This window comes from Leucoraja erinacea, chromosome 41 (assembly GCF_028641065.1).
Source record: "Leucoraja erinacea ecotype New England chromosome 41, Leri_hhj_1, whole genome shotgun sequence".
NCBI lineage: Eukaryota > Metazoa > Chordata > Chondrichthyes > Rajiformes > Rajidae > Leucoraja > Leucoraja erinaceus.
In genome coordinates, this window is record NC_073417.1 from 1,715,440 (window position 1) to 1,734,158 (window position 18,719).

Consider the following 18,719-nt stretch of genomic DNA (forward strand, 5'->3'; position numbering starts at 1 on the left):
TTAGAGATACAGCGCAGAAACAGGCCCTTCAAGTCAAGTCAAGTCAGAGTTCATTGTCATGTGTCCCAGATAGGACAATGATATTCTTGCTTGCTGCAGCACAACAGAGTATCGTAAGCATAAATACAGAACAGGTCAGTGTGTCTATATAGCATAGACCATATATATACATATAAATAAACAGATAGTGCAATAGGCTGTATTGGTTGAGAGTTTGTTTGATGTCATGTTTAATAGCCTGATGGCTGTGGGGAAGAAGATGCTCCTGAACCTGGATGTACCAGATTTCAGGCTCCTGTACCTTCTTCCCGATGGCAACGGAGAGATGAGTGTGTGGCCAGGATGGTGTGAGTCCTTGATGATGCTGGCAGCCTTTTTGAGGCAGATAGATCCCTTTGATGGTGGGGAGGTCAGAGTCGATGATGGACTGGGCAGTGGTCACAACCTTCTGATGCATTCTTTTCCGCTCCTGGACGTTCTGCCCACCCACCAGCGATCCCGGCGCACTAACACTATCCGACACACACTAGGGACCATCCACAATGACACCAAGCCAATTAAACCTACAAACCTGCACGTCTTTGGAGTGTGGGAGACTGGAGATCCTGGAGCAAACCCACGCAGGTCACCGGGAGAACGTACAGACAAGCACCCGTGGTCAGGATCGAACCCGGGTCCCCTGGTGCTGTGAGGCAGCAACTCTACCACTGCACCACCGTGCCATCACGAATATAATCAATATAAGACAGGTACATGGATAGGACAGGTTTGTAGGGATATGGGCAGGCGGGACTAGTGTAGCTAGGACACGTCGGTCGGTGTGGGCAATTTGGGCTGAAGGGCCTGTTTCCACACTGTGTAACTATGATTCTATGCAAAGACGATTTCATACAAATAGCTTCGGGGTACGACAAATCTAACTAGGAAAGGAGGAAAAGATATACTCAAGCAGCTATTTCAGAATCCCACTTTAATAATTGGGATTTCGAGGCTGCTGACACGCTTGGATTGTATTGGAGTGCAGATTGTATTTGTGTTTTAGCGGCTTCTAAATTAATGTTGCAGTCAAGTGCCTTACTTTAAACAAGGTGCTCCACCTGGGACTATTTGTGTGGGAAGCCAGTCCACAAAGCAGGCAGCAAGGGAATTATAACATCGACTGTACTGATGCGGAGAACAGAAAGGTAATAACACAAGTCTAATTCCTTCGCATTACAGTGATTGAGATCATTTTCCGGGGATTGAGTTCAGGAAAACTCGGAAGAGATCCACCATTTTTCGTGAACATATATGAATCAGCATTTCTGTTGCAATTATCAAAAGCTTATCTTATCCGGGAAGTTAATTGACAAATTTTGCTGCCTTGAAATACATTAGCACTTTGTTTGAGGAACCTCTTCCAAGTGTGGCGCAGCGGTAGAGTTGCCGCCTCACAGCGCCAGAGACCCGGGTTCCATCCCGCCTACGGGCACTGTCTGTACGGAGTCTGTACGTTCTCCCCGTGACCTGCGTGGGTTTTCTCCGAGATCTTCGGTTTCCTCCCACACTCCAAAGACGTCAAGATTTGTAGGCTAAGAAGGAACTGCAGATGCTGCTTTACACCGACGATAGACACACAATGCTGGAGAGAAGCAACGGGCGACATTTCCAGGGTGAGTCCCGTCTTCAAACTAACGTTCCGAGCCGGAATCTCATCCATTCCTTCTCTCCAGAGATGCTGCCTGTCCCGTTGAGTTCCTCCCACGCTCCAAAGACATGAAGGGTTGTCGGTTAATTGGCTTGGTGTAAATGTTTTAAAAAATTGTCAATAGACAATAGGTGCAGGAGTAGGCCATTTGGCCCTTCGAGCCTGCACCGCAATCCAATGTGATCATAGAAACATAGAAACATGGAAATTAGGTGCAGGAGTAGGCCATTCGGCCCTTCGAGCCAACACCGCCATTCAATATGATCATTGCTGATGTTCCCCAATCAGTACCCCGTTCCTGCCTTCTCTCCATATCCCCTGACTCCGCTATCTTTAAGAACCTTATCTAGCTCTCTCTTGAAAGTGTCCAGAGAACCGGCCTCCACCGCCCTCTGAGGCAGAAAATTCCACAGACTCACCACTTTCTGTGTTCTTAGTGTGTGTAGGATAGTGCTAGTGAGCGGGGATGGCTGGTGGGCATGGACTCGGTGGGCCGAAAGGCCTGTTTCCGTGCTGTATCTCTGAAACTAAAAACTAGAAACAGAGTTCTTTGATGCAGCGTAGGGAAATGGAGAAGCAGAGGACATACATTTAGGTGGGAGGGGAAAGATTTAATATGAATCTGAGGGGTATCATTTTCATTCAGAGGGTGGTGGGTGTATGGAACGAGCTGCCAGAGAAGGTAGTTGAGGCTGGTACAACAGCAACGCTTAAAAGGCACTTGGATAGTTACGTGGATGGGAAAAGTTTAGAATGAAGCGGGCTAATGGGACTGGCCTAGATGGGGCAGGTTGGCGTAGGCAAGTTGGGCCAAAGGGCTTGTTTCCATGCTGTAGGCCTCTTTGGTGGCCAAATCACCCACGCCTGCCTCCACTCCTCCTGTTGCTAAATTAAAACAGTGGTGATCTCGACATGATCCCTCAGGCATTCAGCTTAGCGCATCTTCCAAACCCTTGATATCGCTCATGTAACAAGCACCCACTATTTCCCCCTTAACAGCCAATTTATTTTGCGTTCCCCGTTGCAGGCGGTTGGAACAGCTTTGGAGGTTATAAAAACAAAGGAATATTAGTGTCACCAGCAGTGAAACAAATTGTATTATTCATGACGTCCTTAGCATTCCTTTAGCGAGGATATTATTCCGACTTTCTCTGACGGCCTTGCGGAAACAAAGCAGGTACAGAGGCTGCGGTAAATTGGCTCCAAGATGGTGCTAATCTATATATAGCCTTTGCTGTTTTACCGTCTTCTTCTTTAAGCAATCAATTCGTCGTCAAATCTGCGCCGAGACGATGACTCGCGCCCGGATGAAGCCTTCGCAAATGGAAGAAGGGAGAAAACAGAACTTCAAGTGTGTTGCCACATCAATCAGAAGTTCGCTCCTGGCCGGGAGAATTTCATTAAACACAATGCGCTGGTGAAGTGATTAACGGGACTGATGTACCGCGCTCGGCACTTTGAAAGGGAAGCTCGGAGAAGTGGAAGGTTTCGCGTTGCTTTGAAAACCCGCAGCAAAATGAAATTTAATGCGTACTGCAAAGTGGAGGAAAAAATGTAGGAGTCGGGGGCAAATAAGGATTAAAAAGCAGCAAATGGATCTGAAGGAACAACAGTGTTTCAAAACACCCATTATTATTCTTATTATTATTTGGAGTATAGCGTGCAGATTCGGAGACCGTTTCTTCCCAGTGGCTATCAGGCGACTCGAACATTAGGGGCGGAGCGATGGCGCAGCAATAGAGTTGGCGCCTCACAGCGCCGGAGACCCGGGTTCCAACCCGACTACGGGTGCTGTCTGTACGTTCTCCCCGTGACCTGCGTAGGTTTTCTCCGGGTGCTCCGGTTTCTTCCCCACACTCCAAAGACGTGCAGGTTTGTAGGCTGAGAAGGAACTGCAGATGCTGCTTTAACCATATAACCATATAACAATTACAGCACGGAAACATAGAAACATAGAAATTAGGTGCAGGAGTAGGCCATTCGGCCCTTCGAGCCTGCACCGCCATTCAATATGATCATGGCTGAACAGGCCATCTCGACCCTTCTAGTCCGTGCCGAACACGTATTATCCCCTAGTCCGATCTACCTGCGCTCAGACCATAACCCTCCATACCTTTCCCGTCCATATAACTATCCAATTTATTTTTAAATGAAAAAAACGAACCTGCCTCCACCACCTTCACTGGAAGCTCATTCCACACAGCCACCACTCTCTGAGTAAAGAAGTTCCCCCTCATGTTACCCCTAAACTTCTGTCCCTTAATTCTCAAGTCATGTCCCCTTGTTTGAATCTTCCCTACTCTCAGTGGGAAAAGCTTATCCACGTCAACTCTGTCTATCCCTCTCATAATTTTAAAGACCTCTATCAAGCCCCCCTTAACCTTCTGCACTCCAAAGAATAAAGCCCTAACTTGTTCAACCTTTCTCTGTAACTTAGTTGCTGAAACCCAGGCAACATTCTAGTAAATCTCCTCTGTACTCTCTCGCTTTACACCGCCGATAGACACACAATGCTGGAGAGAAGCAACGGGTGACGTTTCCGGGTCGAGTCCCGTCTTCAAACTAACGTTCCGAGTCGGAATCTCACCCATTCCTTCTCTCCAGAGATGCTGCCTGTCCCGTTGAGTTACTCCAGCATTTTGTGCCTATCTTCAGGTTTGTAGGCTAAATGGCTTGGGAGAAATTGTAAATTGTCCCTAGTGGATAGGATAGTTGTAGTGTGCGGGGTGATTTCTGGTTGGCACGGACTAGAGGGGCTGAAGGGCCTGTTGCCGTGCTGTATCTCTAAATTAAAACAAATGTACACCCCAGGTAGACACAAAATGCTGGAGTTACTCAGCAGGACAGGCAGCATTTCTGGAGTGAAGGAATGGATGACGTTTCAGGCCGAGACCCTGATTCAAACTGAGAGAAGGGTCTCGACTCGAAACGCCACCTATATTCCTTCTCTCCAGATACACTGCCTGATCGACCCACTGAGTTACTCCAGCGTTTCGCGTCTGCTATCTTTAGTGCCGTTCCTTCCTCCACATACACTGGGGCGACTGTCAGCAAAGGGCCTGACCCACTCAGGCGTCATTTGCGTGTCATTTACGCTACATCATTTATGCATCACGACCCATGGTGCGCGCTTCGTGATGCGCACGTGACGCGCGCATGGTGCGTGGTAACGTAGGTAGTGACACGCGGTCGCGCACGGCGCCACAGGATTTTGGGATGTACAAAATCGTCTCGTGGCGCCCAAGTGGGACAGGCCCTTAACTCAATCGCAGGTGTTTCTCCCACTTCTGTGCAGGCGCGAGCAAGTCCCTGGCTTGCACTCCGTTTAAGTCGAGTAAGCCAGCTTCCCGTTGGAGAGGCCGGCAAGCGTTCCCTTTCAAATTGAGCGGAACAGCAATCTGACTCCGCAGATCCAAATCCAATGCCTCGCAAAGTAGGTTAATGGTGTTGCACTAATGAGAAGCAGATGAACAGCTTGTCCGTCGGCTTGGCGATCCGGACTTCCCAATCCATTGCCTGTAATGGCGATGCGGGGAATGATATATGTACTGCATGTTAATTGAGCTCTTCACAACCAGCCGGCATAATTATCATTCATCACTACTGCCCACATGTAATGGTGCTGGCTGCTAAATATGTCACTAACATGGGCTCTTTAACAAAGAGATAGGTTGAGGTTTGTTTACCGTTACAAACTCTCAATCCACACCTTTAGCAGCGGGTCTTGGAGTAACTTGGAGTGTAGCGATTCATGCCACTGTTAACCTCAGGCGAAAGTGGGCTTAAATTATTGATCGGAATGGGGATGGCGGGACTGTCATATGAGGAAAGATTGAAAAGACTAGGCTTGTATGCACTGGAGTTTAGAAGGATGAGGGGGATCTTATAGAAACGTTTTTAAATTATAAAAGGACTGGACAAGCGGGATGCAGGAAAAATGTTCCCAATGTTGGGCGAGTCCAGAACCAGGGGCCACAGTCTTAGAATAAAGGGGAGGACTTTTAAGACTGAAGTGAGAAAAAACTTTTTCACCCAGAGAGTTGTGAATTTGTGGAATTCCCTGCCACAGAGGGCAGTGGGGGCCAAGTCACTGGATGGATTTAAGAGAGTTAGAGAGTCTGAAGAAGGGTTTCGGCCCGAAACGTTGCCTATTTCCTTCGCTCCATAGATGCTGCCGCACCCGCTGAGTTTCTCCAGCATTTTTGTCTACCTTCGATATTCAGCATCTGCAGTTCCTTCTTGAACGTTAGATAGAGCTCTAGGGGCTTGTGAAATCAAGGGATATGGGGAGAAGGCAGGCACGGGTTATTGATTGGGGACGATCAGCCATGATCCCAATGAATGGCGGTGCTGGCTCGAAGGGCTGAATGGCCTCCTCCTCCTGCACCTATTTTCTATGTTTCTATGTCCATCCTGTTTTGCTGCAGCTGAGTCCACATCACCTCAATGAAGTCAAGAGTCAAGAGTGTTTTATTATCCTGTGTCCCAGATAAGACAACGAAATTCTTGCTTGCTGCAGCACAACACAATATGTAAACATAATACAGAACAGGAGATAAAAGTTCAGAAGGTAGACAAAAATGCTGGAGAAACTCAGCGGGTGAGGCAGCATCTATGCTTCGCTCCATAGATGCTGCCTTACCCGCTGAGTTTCACCAGCATTTTTGTCTACCTTTGATTTTCCAGCATCTGCTGCAGTTCCTTCTTGAACAGATAAAAATTCAGTGTATCTATATAGCAGAGACCATATATATATACACACAATAAATAAACAGATATGGTGCAATAGTAGTAATAGTGAATTATTATTCAGAGCTTGTTTCATGGTGGGTTTGATGGCTGTGGGGACGAGACTGTTCCAGAACCTGGATGTTCCAGATTTCAAGCTCCTGAAACATCCCTTATCCTAAGCTTATAAATTCGATTTTAGTCATAGAGTGATACGGGTCTGTCACACTTGGTGATTTTTTTCGGCGATATCAGTGTCGCCAAAAAATTTTGAACATTTCAAAATCCAATGGCGAAAAAAAAATATTGCGACACTTGAAATAACACCGTGCGTCAAAACGTCATCACGCCGAGTATATTTCGGTCACCTGATACGTCAGTCAATGATGCCGGCCGTCGCCGAAAAAATCGCCAAGTGGGACAGGCCCTTTACAGCGTGGAAACAGGCCCTTCAGCCCAACTTGCCAACACCAGCCAACATATCCCATCTAAATTAGTCCCACCTGCCTGCATTTGGTCCATATCCCTCCAAACCTGTCCTATCCATGTACCAGTCTAACTGTTTCTTAAATGTTGGGATAGTCCCAGCCTCAACTACCTCCTCCGGCAGCTCGTTCCATACACCCACCACCCTTTGCGTGAAAAGTTTACCCCTCGGATTCCTATTAAATCTTTTTCCATTCACCTTGAACCTATGTCCTCTGGTCCTATTGATTCCCCTACCCTGGGCAAGAGACTCTGTGCATCTACCCGATCTATTCCTCTCATGATAATAGACAATAGGTGCAGGAGGAGGCCATTTGGCCCTTTGAGCCAGCACCGCCATTCAATGTGATCATGGCTGATCATCCCCAATCAGTACCCCCCGTTCCTGCCTTCTCCCCATATCCCCTGACTCCTTTGTTTTTAACAGCCCTATCTAACTCTCTCTTGAAAGCATCCAGAGAACCTGCCTCCACCGCCCTCTGAGGCAGAGAATTCCACAGACTCACCACTATCTGTGAGAAAAAGTGTTTCCTCGTCTCCATTCTAAATGGCTTACTCCTTATTCTTAAACTGTGGCCCCTGGTTCTGGACTCCCCCAACATCGGGAACATCTTTCCTGCCTCTAGCGTGTCCAAGCCCTTAGCAATCTTATATGTTTCAATGAGATCCCCTCTCATCCTTCTAAACTCCAGAGTGTACAGGCCCAGCTGCTCCATTCTCTTAGCATATGACAGTCCCGCCATCCCGGGAATTAACCTACGCTGCACTCCCTCAATAGCAAGAATGTCCTTCCTCAAATTAGGGGACCAAAACTGCACACAATACTCCAGGTGTGGTCTCACTAGGGCTCTGTACAACTGCAGAAGGACCTCTTTGCTCCTATACTCGATTCCTCTTGTTATAAAGGCCAACATGCCATTCGCTTTCTTCACTGCCTGCTGTACCTGCATGCTTACTTTCATAGACTGGTGTACAAGGACCCCTAGATCCCGTTGTACTTCCCCTTTTCCCAACTTCACGCCATTTAGATAGTGATCTGCCTTCCTGTTTTTGCAATTAATATCCTGTTTAGCAATTCATATGTTCGGTGTAAATGGGTTGAAGTCAGTCCTGTTTCGCTGTAACTGAGTCCCCATCACCTCAGTGAACCCTTTTCCGAAGCTTATTAGATTGGACTCACAGGGTCATGCAGCGTGGAGAGTGGACCTTCGACCTAATTGCCTATGCCGACCAACATAGTGGGTGACCCAGCGGTAGAGTTGCTGCCTCACAGCGCCGGAGACCCGGGTTCAATCCCAACTACGGGTGCTGTCTGTACGGAGTTTGTACGTTCTCCCCGTGACCTGCGTGGGGTTTTCTCCATGATCTTCAGTTTCCTCCCTCACTTGGCTCACCGAGTCCGCACCGACCAACGATCCCCGCACACTAACATTATCCTACACACACTAGGGACAATTTACAATTTACGCCAAGCCAATTAGCCTACAAACCTGCACGTCTTTGGAGTGTGCGGGGGAAACCGAAGATGTCAGAGAAAACCCACGCGATCACGGGGAGGACGAACAAACTCCGTACAGACAGCCCCCGTAGTCAGGATGAAACCCGTGTCTCCGGCGCTGTGTGGCAGCAACTCTAATGGCCCTGTCCCACTTAGGCTATTTTTTGTCGACTACAGGCGACTGCCACAAAAGTTTCAACATGTTGAAAAATTTTCGCAACTGTGGTGACAATCTTTTGCTGACGCAGGTTGTAGTAGGTTGTCGCCAGGTGTTGTAAGTAAATTCCATTAAAGCTAGTCCCTGGCAGTTGCCTAAAGAGTCGCCTATGTGGGAGAGGCCCATTATAGGGTCTCGACCAGAAACGTCACCCATTCCTTCTCTCCAGAGATGCTGCCTGTCCCAAATGAAATGAGGTAGTTGAAGCAGAGATTATCGCCATGCAGGCAGGTGGGACTAGTGTAGATGGGACATGTTGGCCGGTGTGGGCATGTTGGGCTGAAGGGCCTGTTTCCACACTGTATCACTACAGCTGCTCCTCGACCAATCGCCAGATGTAATCGCTGCATTTGCCGATCGTAAAGTCGAAATATTGCATGGTAAATCGGGGAGCACATGTACACTGTGCTAGCTGATCGGGGACTTTCCGAAACGTAATCACTTGTGAAGTGTGGAGCAGACATCTGAAGAAGGGTCTCAACCCAAAACATCACCTATTCCTTCGCTCCATGGATGCTGCCTCACCCGCTGAGTTTCTCCAGCATTTTTGTCTACCTTCGATTTTCCAGCATCTGTAGTTCTTTCTTAGACTTTGACAAAATGTCATTTGCTACTGCATCTGAGATCTGAGAATAAACATAGGGCTTGGAGCCACAGAGTAGTTGCGTAACATTGTGTGGGTGATCCAAACCCCCCGCTATCAAGACCCTCCCATCCCCGCCATCTCTCAGTCTGTCGACCCTAGTCCGAGCTTCACGATCTCTCTGAAGTTCCACATGGGAACAAGGTTCATCAATTATTTACCTTTTACATTGCATCAGACTGACAAATATCCACAGGAGTCAAACATAGATGGTTTCTGATCAAGGTAAACATCTGCAGCCTCTGATGTTCGGCTGTGATGAAGGACTCGACTTTTCTGAACAGCGAGATTAGTTTAGTTTAGTGTAGTTTACAGATGCAGCGATGGACCAGGCCCTTTCGGCCTGCAGATGCAGTTTTACATGAGTAGACAACAAAACCGCTCAAGCCACTGTGCCGCCCTTTAAGCTTCACAACGATTGGGAAAATATATATTTCAGTTACATGAAAAAATATAGCACACGAGATGTGGCTCTACATGCCTATGCATCCTGATGCACTGGGTATCAACGATAGCCACAAAATTCCTGGAGTAACTCAGCGGGTGAGGCAGCACCTGTGGAGAGAAGGAATGGGTGACGTTTCGGGACGAGACCCTTCTTCAGATTGAAATTCGTTGAAAGCGAGACCTAGCCCAAATTGGAGGAGCAGCACCTCATATTCTGCTTGGGCAGCTTACACCCCAGCGGTATGAATATTGATTCTAACTTCAAGTAACCCTTGCTCTCCCTCTCTCTCCATTCCTCCCCCATCCTAGTTCTCCGACTAGTTTGACTGTCCTCCTGATTAAATTTTGTTGGTTGTGCAGCTGGTTGTCACCTTGCCCCGAGCTAACAATAATCTCTTCCACATTTTCCATGATATTTCTTCCCCTTTGTTCTCTCGTTTTCACGCCTTACCCTTCCATATCTCTGCATCTCCCTCTCCCCGATTCTCAGTCTGAAGACAGGTTTCGACCCGAAACGTCAGGTGTTCCTTCCCTCCAGAGATGCTGCCTGACCCGCTGAGTTACTCCAGCACTCTGTGAAACGTCACCTATCCATGTTCTCCACAGATGCTGCCTGACCCGCTGAGTTACTCCAGCACTCTGAAACGTCACCTATCCATGTTCTCCACAGATGCTGCCTGACCCGCTGAGTTACTCCAGCACTCTGTGAAACGTCACCTATCCATGTTCTTCACAGATGCTGCCTGACCCGCTGAGTTACTCCAGCACTCTGTGTGTATCTTCGGTGTAATACAGCGTCTGCCATTCCTTCTACACGGGACTCATGTCAACACACTGTGACTGCAAACTAGTCAGTGCCGGTCTGCTCCTTCCTGTCTAGTCCGATTGAGTTCAACATCTCCGCCAGCCTCCCACTTCTGGGGCCGCTGGTGACATTGAACAAGGAATCAACCAGCCATGTCCCGAATGTAGTCCCTTTTGGGACAGGCTGGTGGATTTCAAGGTTACAGGCCACGCTTGCTGCATCTGGTGATGTAACAGCACATTCCTGCCTTTGAGATGTTCGCTGGTGGTGTTTGCAAAGATGGACACAAAATGCTGGGCGTCACGGTGTAGTCAATAGACAATAGACAACAGGTGCAGGAGTAGGCCATTCGGCCCTTCGAGCCAGCACCGCCATTCAATGTGATCATGGCTGATCATCCCCAATCAGTACCCCGTTCCTGCCTTCTCCCCATATCCCCTGACTCCGCTATCTTTAAGAGCCCTATCTAGCTCTCAGTTGAAAGTATCCAGAGAACATGCCTCCACCACCCTCAGAGGCAGAGAATTCCACAGACTCACAACTCTGTGAGAAAAAGTGTTTCCTCATCTCCGTTCTAAATGGCTTACCCCGTATTCTTAAACTGCAGCCCCTGGTTCTGGGCTCCCCCAGAATTTCATGCTGGAGTTTCTCGCCTGAGTTTCTCCAGCATTTTTCGTCCGAACGAAATATCTGTGCTTCCAAGTCACAGGCTGTGCAAAGTGCGCCGAATAATGACGGATAATGTCGCGAATCGGGAGGGGGGGGAATAACAATCCCGCAGTCATCCGTCACTCACTTGTGCACGAGGTTTGACAACGACCGCGGAGAACATCAGCTCCTTCTCAGCGACTGGAAATCAGATTCCTGCCTGTGATTGATGTTTTCCAAGGAGGCTGCAAGTGTGCATTTCCAACTGATTAGTTCCGTGTGTGCCAATCTCTTGCAGTTTTACGACCCGCAGCTTCTGCTCCAGAAGTGCGCTCGCTCTACATATAAATAAACTTAACAAAGATGAATGAGTGAATCGGTGGGAGCCTCTTCCTTTATTTGCCTTCGATATTTCCTGAGGGAAAGATTTGTGTGGGATGCAATACTGGAAAAATGAGCTCTTAACTCTCTCGACGCTGGGCCCTGTCATTATTCCGCAGACGGACAAGCACATGCAACGTCGAATGGCACGGTTTGTGTAGGAAGGGACTGCAGATTCTGGTTTGTACCCAAGATAGACACAAAAACCTGGAGCAACTCAGCGGGACGGGCAGCATCTCAGGATAGACAATAGACAATCGGTGCCGGAGTGGGCCATTCGGCCCTTCGAGCCAGCACCGCCATTCAATCCTGGAGTAACTCAACTGGTCAGGCAGCATCTCTGGAGAAAAGGAATATGTGACATTTCTGGTTGAGACCCTACTTCAGACCTTTTCTCCAGAGATGCTGCCAGACCCGCTCCTGCCTGCTCCCCATATCCCCTGACTCCGCTATCTTAGAAACATAGAAACATAGAAATTAGGTGCAGGAGTAGGCCATTCGGCCCTTCGAGCCTGCACCGCCATTCAATATGATCATGGCTGATCATCCAACTCAGTATCCCGTACCTGCCTTCTCTCCATACCCCTGATCCCCTTAGCCACAAGGGCCACATCTAACTCCCTCTTAAATATAGCCAATGAACTGGCCTCAACTACCCTCTGTGGCAGAGAGTTCCAGAGATTCACCACTCTCTGTGTGAAAAAAACACTCTCTGTGTGAAAATCTTTAAGAGCACTTTCCAGCTCTCTCTTGAAAGCATCCAGAGAACCGGCCTCCATCGCCCTCTGAGGCAGAGAATTCCACAGACTCACAATTCTCTGTGAGATAAAGTGTTTCCTCGTCTCTGTTCTAAATGGCTTACCCCTTATTCTTAAACTGTGGCCCCTGGTTCTGGACTCCCCCAACATCGGGAACATGTTTTCTGCCTCTAGCATGTCCAGACTCTTAACAAACTTTAGATGCTGGTGCACCCACTGAGTTTCTTCAGCATTTTTGTGTACCTTCTTAACAATCTTATATGTTTCAATGAGATTCCCTCTCATCCTTCCAAACGCCAGAGTGTACAAGCCCAGCTGCTCCATTCTCTCAGTATGTTTCATGTTTCCTGCCTCTAGCGTGTCCAATTTGTCGTCTCCGTTCTAAATGGCTTTCTCCTTATTCTTAAGTGTACTCAGGATCGAGCCGTGGCCTCTGGCGCTGTCAGGCAGCAGCTCTACCCGCTGCGCCACCTTACGCTGCTTCGCAGTCTGTGAGAAGTGGTGACGTGTTTTCTCCTCTTGCTCCGCAGATGGACTGGTCGACTGCATGGACCCAGACTGCTGCTTGCACAACGCCTGCCAGAACCAGCCCTACTGCCGAGGCTCGCCCGACCCGCTGGACATCATCGGCCAGAGCCAGCAGCAACCGCCCCAGCAAGCCGCCAGGTCCTTCCACGACCGCATCAAGTTTCTCATTGAGCCCGACAGCAGTCACATCCTGCCGGGGGAAAACCCTTTCAACAGCAGGTCAGTCCCTCACACGCTGAGCTCAACAGGCAATAGGTGCAGGAGTAGAGGCCATTCGGCCCTTCGAGCCAGCACCGCCATTCAATATGATCATGGCTGATCATCCAACTCAGTATCCCATACCTGCCTTCTCTCCATACCCCCTGATCCCCTTAGCCACAAGGGCCACATCTAACTCCCTCTTAAATATAGCCAATGAACTGTGGCCTCAACTACCTTCTGTGGCAGAGAATTCCACAGATTCACCACTCTCCGTGTGAAAAATGTTTTCCTCATCTCGGTCCTAAAAGATTTCCCCCTTATCCTTAAACTGTGTGACCCCTTGTTCTGGACTTCCCCAACATGGGGAACAATCTTCCTGCATCTAGCCTGTCCAACCCCTTAAGAATTTTGTAAGTTTCTATAAGATCCCCCCTCAATCTTCTAAATTCTAGCGAGTACAAGCCGAGTCTACCCAGTCTTTCTTCATATGGAAGTCCTGACATCCCAGAGACATAGGGAGAGGTTGAGCAAGCTGGGACTATTCCATGGAGCGCAGGAGAATGATGGGCGAATTTATAGTGTATAAAATCTAGAGAGGAATAGATCGGGTAGATGCACAGAGCCTCTTGTCTAGAATCTATAACAAGACTTATAACAAGACAAGGTTTAAGGTGAGGGGGAGGGAAAGATTTTATAAGAATCTGAGGGGTAACTTTTTCATGCAAAGGGTGGTGGGTGTATGGAACGAGCTGTCGGAGGAGGTAGTTGAGGCTGGGACTATCCCAACGTTTAAGAAACATTTAGACAGGTACAAGGGTAGGACAGGTTTAGAGAATTGTGGACCAAACACAGGTAGGTGGGACTAGTGTAGATGGGCCATGTTGGTGGGTGTGGGCAAGTTGGGCTGAAGGGCCTGTTTCCATACTGTATCAATCCATGACTCGAGACCAAGTCAATGGGTATTTTAAAAGTGGAGATTGACAGCTTGATGAGTACGGGTGTGTCAGGGGTTATGAGGGGAAGGCAGGAGAATGGGGTTGAGAGGGAAAGGTAGATCAGCCATGATTGAATGGTGGAGTAGACTTGATGGGCCGAATGGCCTAATTCCGCTTGTAGAACTTGTGAATGTGATTGGTTTAGAAGGGAAGGCAGACACAAAAAGATGGATTAACTCAGTGGGTCAGGCAGCATCTCTGAAGAAAGGAATTTCAGTTCAAGACCCTTCTTGTTTTAGTTTGATTCAGAGATATGTGACAGAAATAGGCCCTTCAGCCCACTGAGCCCACACCGACCATCGATCTCCGTACACCAGCACTATCCTACACACTAGGGATAATTTTCAATTTTACCAGTCGATTAAGCTGCAAACCTGCACATCCTTGGAGTGCGAGAGGAAACCGGAGGACCCAAAAAAACCCTGCACGGTCACAGGGAGAACGTGCAAACTCCGTACAGACAGCACCCGTAGTCAGGATTGAACCCAGGTCTCTGGCGCTGCGAGGCAGAGACTCTACCACTGCGCCCCTGTCTTGTTAAATAATACATTGTTTACCCACAAGTAGTCCTTAACTGGACTGCAGTGAACTTAGGGGGAGTCACGGTGGCGCAGCGGTAGAGTTGCTGCCTCACAGCGCCAGAGACCCGGGTTCAATCCCGACTACCGGTGCTGTCTGTACGGAGTTTGCACGTTCTCCCCGTGACCTGCGTGGGATTTTCTCCGAAATCTTCGGTTTCCTCCCACTCTCCAAAGGCGTGTGGGTTTGTAGGTTAATTGGCTGGGTGTAAATGTAAAAGCTGTCCCTAGTGGATATAGGATAGTGTTAGTGTGCGGGGGGTCGCTGGTCGGCACGGACCCGGTGGGCCGAAGGGCCTGTTTCCACGCTGTATCTCGAAACCAATCTAAACTAAACTAATTACCTGCCTGAATGCACATCCATTTTGATGGAAATGATGTTTAATTTCCCGGATAGGTGCGGAGAGAGAGAGAGAGAGAGAGAGAGAGATAGACAGAGAGAGAGAGATATTTCTGTGTGGTCACATCGAGATGTCTTTAAATAATTGATTATGTGGAGGAAATCTCAGCGAACATTTTACGGGAAAAAAAAATGTTAGACTGCAGATTTACAAAGGCTGTTTGTCAGTATCGCAGCTGTTTAGGTTCAGCATATCAGTGAAATGAAGTTAGACTTCTACACTTTAGAGATACAGCGCGGAAACAGGCCCTTCGGCCCAACAGGTCCGTGTCGACCAGCGACCACCCCGTACACTAGCACTATCCTACACACGTTAGGGACAATTTTATAATTGGTACTGAACCCATTATCCTGCACATCTGCACGCCTTTGGGGTGCGGGAGGAAACCGGAGCACCCGGGAAAAACCCACGCAGGTCACGGGGAGAACGTGCAAACTCCGCGCAGACAGCAGGATGGAACCTGGGTCTCTGGCGCTGCGAGGCAGCAGCTCTACCCGCTGCACCACTGTGTTATCTGGGAACTGTAACTGTAGCGGCCCCTGTTGCCACCAATCTTTCCACCACCACGCACAAGAAGCAACAAGACAGACACCGTTGTCTACAGATGCCGACACGTGCGTTCAACTCTGGCTGGACAACTTCTAATCAAGTCAAGTCAAGTCAAGTCAAGTTTATTTGTCACATACACATACGAGATGTGCAGTGAAATGAAAGTGGCAATGCTTGCGGACTTTTGTGCAAAAGACAAACAACCAAACAAACTATAAACACAATCATAACACACATATACCTTTACATAATAAATAATGGAAGGAAAAACGTTCAGTAGAGTTAGTCACTGGTGAGATAGGCGTTTACAGTCCGAATGGCCTCTGGGAAGAAACTCCTTCTCAACCTCTCCGTTCTCACCGCATGGCAACGGAGGCGTTTGCCTGACCGTAGCGGCTGGAACAGTCCGTTGCAGGGGTGGAAGGGGTCTCTCATGATTTTGTTTGCTCTGGAGTTGCACCTCCTGATGCATAGTTCCTGCAGGGGGGGCAAGTGAAGTTCCCATGGTGCGTTCGGCCGAACGCACTGCTCTCTGCAGAGCCTTCTTGTCCTTGGGCAGAGCAATTCCCAAACCAGATGTTAATGTTCCTGGACAAGATGCTTTCCACCGCCGCTGCATAGAAGCACTGGAGGATCCTCGGAGACACTCTGAATTTCCTCAGTTGCCTGAGGTGGTAAAGGCGCTGCTTTGCCTAACTCATGAGTGCTGAGGCGTGTGATGCCCATGTCATATCCTCGGAGATGTGGACTCCCAGATATTTAAAACAGTTCACCCTATCCACAGGATCCCCATTTATCCTCAATGGAGTGTACGTCCTCGGATCTTGTGTGTGTGTGGACTCGATAAGAAGAAGAACACCTCACAACTGTATACAGACTATATCTTGTGACTAGAGTTGCTGCCTTACAGAACATGAGATCCTGTGTTCAGTTTCAGCACCATGTTATAGGAAAGATGATGTCAATCTGGAAAGGGTGAAAAGCAGATTCATGATGTTGCCATGTCTAGAGGGCCTGAGCTACAGGGAGAGGTTGAGCAGGCTGGGATTCTATTCCTTGGAGCGCAGGAGGATGAGGGGAGATCTTATACAGGTGTACAAAAACATGAGAGGAATAGATCGGGTAGATGCACAGAGTCTCTTGCCCAGAGTAGGGGAATTAAAAACACCAGAGGACATGGGTTCAAGGTGAAGGGAATATGAGAGGTACTGTGACCTTTTCACACAAAGGGTGGTGGGTGTATGGAACGAGCTGTATGCCAGAGGAGGTAATTGAGGCTGGGACTATCCCAGTGTTTAAGAAACATTTAAACATGGATGGGACAGGTTTGGAGGTATACGGGTCAAACGCAAGCAGGTGGGACTAGTGTGGATGGGACATGTTGGTCGGTGTGGGCAAGTTGGGCTGAAGGGCCTGTTTACCACACTGAATAATAACTCCATGACTAGCAGCCTGATCTGAATACGCTGACTCAAGTATTGTTCAAGTGCCTTGCGTGAGAAAGCCTTGGTTTCCAACTGTGGATCCTTTGTGCTCCACTTATTATCCACCAGGATCCCCTGGTTCAGACTAAATGGATAACCCTTTAGGAGCCTGTCAAGAACTCCAAATCAGGCTGATAAATGATGTTAATACAGACCCTAATTGGTTGCATAGTGGTGCACAAATTATTTAATTAGCTTTTTATGAATTTGTAATGATCTGTAAATAAAATGGGAATGGAAGCATGAAGATGTTCCCAATGTGCAGCCACCAGAATATTGTACTCTTTCTGTCAATGGCCGTCCAATTAATTAAGGCATAAGGAACTGCAGATGCTGGTTTACTAGAAGAAAAGACACAAAGTGTATAAACGCAAGCAATAGACAATAGACAATAGACAATAGGTGCAGGAGTAGGCCATTAGGCCCATCGAGCCAGCACCGCCATTCAATATGATCATGACTGATCATCCCCAATCTGTACCCCGTTCCTGCCTTCTCCCCATATCCCCTGACTCCGCTATTTTTAAGAGCCCTATCTAGCTCTCTCTTGAAAGCATCCAGAGAACCGGCCTCCACCGCCCTCTGCGGCAGAGAATTCCACAGACTCACCACTCTCTGTGAGAAAAAGTGTTTCTTCATCTCCATTCTAAATGGCTTACTCCTTATTCTTAAACTGTGTGTGGCCCCTGGTTCTGGACTCCCCCAACATCGGGAACATGTTTCCTGCCTCTAGCGTGTCCAAGCCCTTGACAATCTTATATGTTTCAATGAGATGCCCTCTCATCCTTCTAAACTCCAGAGTGTACAAGCCCAGCTGCTCCATTCTCTCAGCATATGACAGTCCCGCCATCCCGGGAATTACCCTTGTAAACCTACGCTGCACTCCCTCAATAGCAAGAATGTCCTTCCTCAAATTAGGGGAACAAAACTGCACACAATACTCCAGGTGTGGTCTCATTGTAGGAATAGATTGGGTGGACACACAGAGTTTCTTGCCCAGAGTAGGGGAATCGGGGATCAGAGGACATGTGTTTAAGGTGAAGGGGGAAAGATTTAATAGGAATCTGAAGGGTATCTTGTCCACACAGAGGGTGGTGGGTGTAAGGAACGGGCTGCCAGAGGAGGTAGTTGAGGCAGGAACTATCGAAAGACCCACACCATCCAGGCCACACACTGCCATCGGGTAGAAGGTACAGGAGCCTGAAGACTGCAACGTCCAGGTTCAGGAACAGCTTCTTCCCCACAGCCATCAGGCTATTAAACACAACAACAAATAAGCTCTGAACTACAACAGACTAATATTATTATTATTATTACACTTTATTTATTCAGTATGTGTGCACATCGTGGGGTGAAACCTGTACGATCGTGAGTAGTCGCCCAAAGAGTTGTACCTTTTTCTGGTCGCCACTGCGTTTTCGATGTGAAAATTTTCGGCGACTCTGACGGGTGCCGGCTAGTCGCCGAAAAAATCACGTAATGGGACAGGCCCATAACACGATCCTACACACCAACAGTGAAACTAAGCAAGACAGACGGTGGAAATAGTCAGACGACTTGGAGTTGGAGTAGAGAGGGGTTACTTGAAAGTCGAGAAATCAATATTCACAAACAGTTTCTCCACACAAAACTCTGGAGCAACTCAGCGGGGACAGGCAGCATCTCTGGAGAGATGGAATGGGTGA

At 48.3% G+C, this 18,719-nt stretch overlaps 1 protein-coding gene across 1 annotated transcript in view; it reads left to right on the top strand.

The window, feature by feature from the left end:
- The window catches only part of LOC129714803 (teneurin-3-like), a 282,436-nt gene that overhangs the window by 177,094 nt on the left and 86,623 nt on the right, over window positions 1-18,719 (top strand). Inside the window, 1 exon segment of the mRNA XM_055664649.1 lies at window positions 12,829-13,045. Within this exon segment, the coding sequence (XP_055520624.1) occupies window positions 12,829-13,045 (217 nt within the window).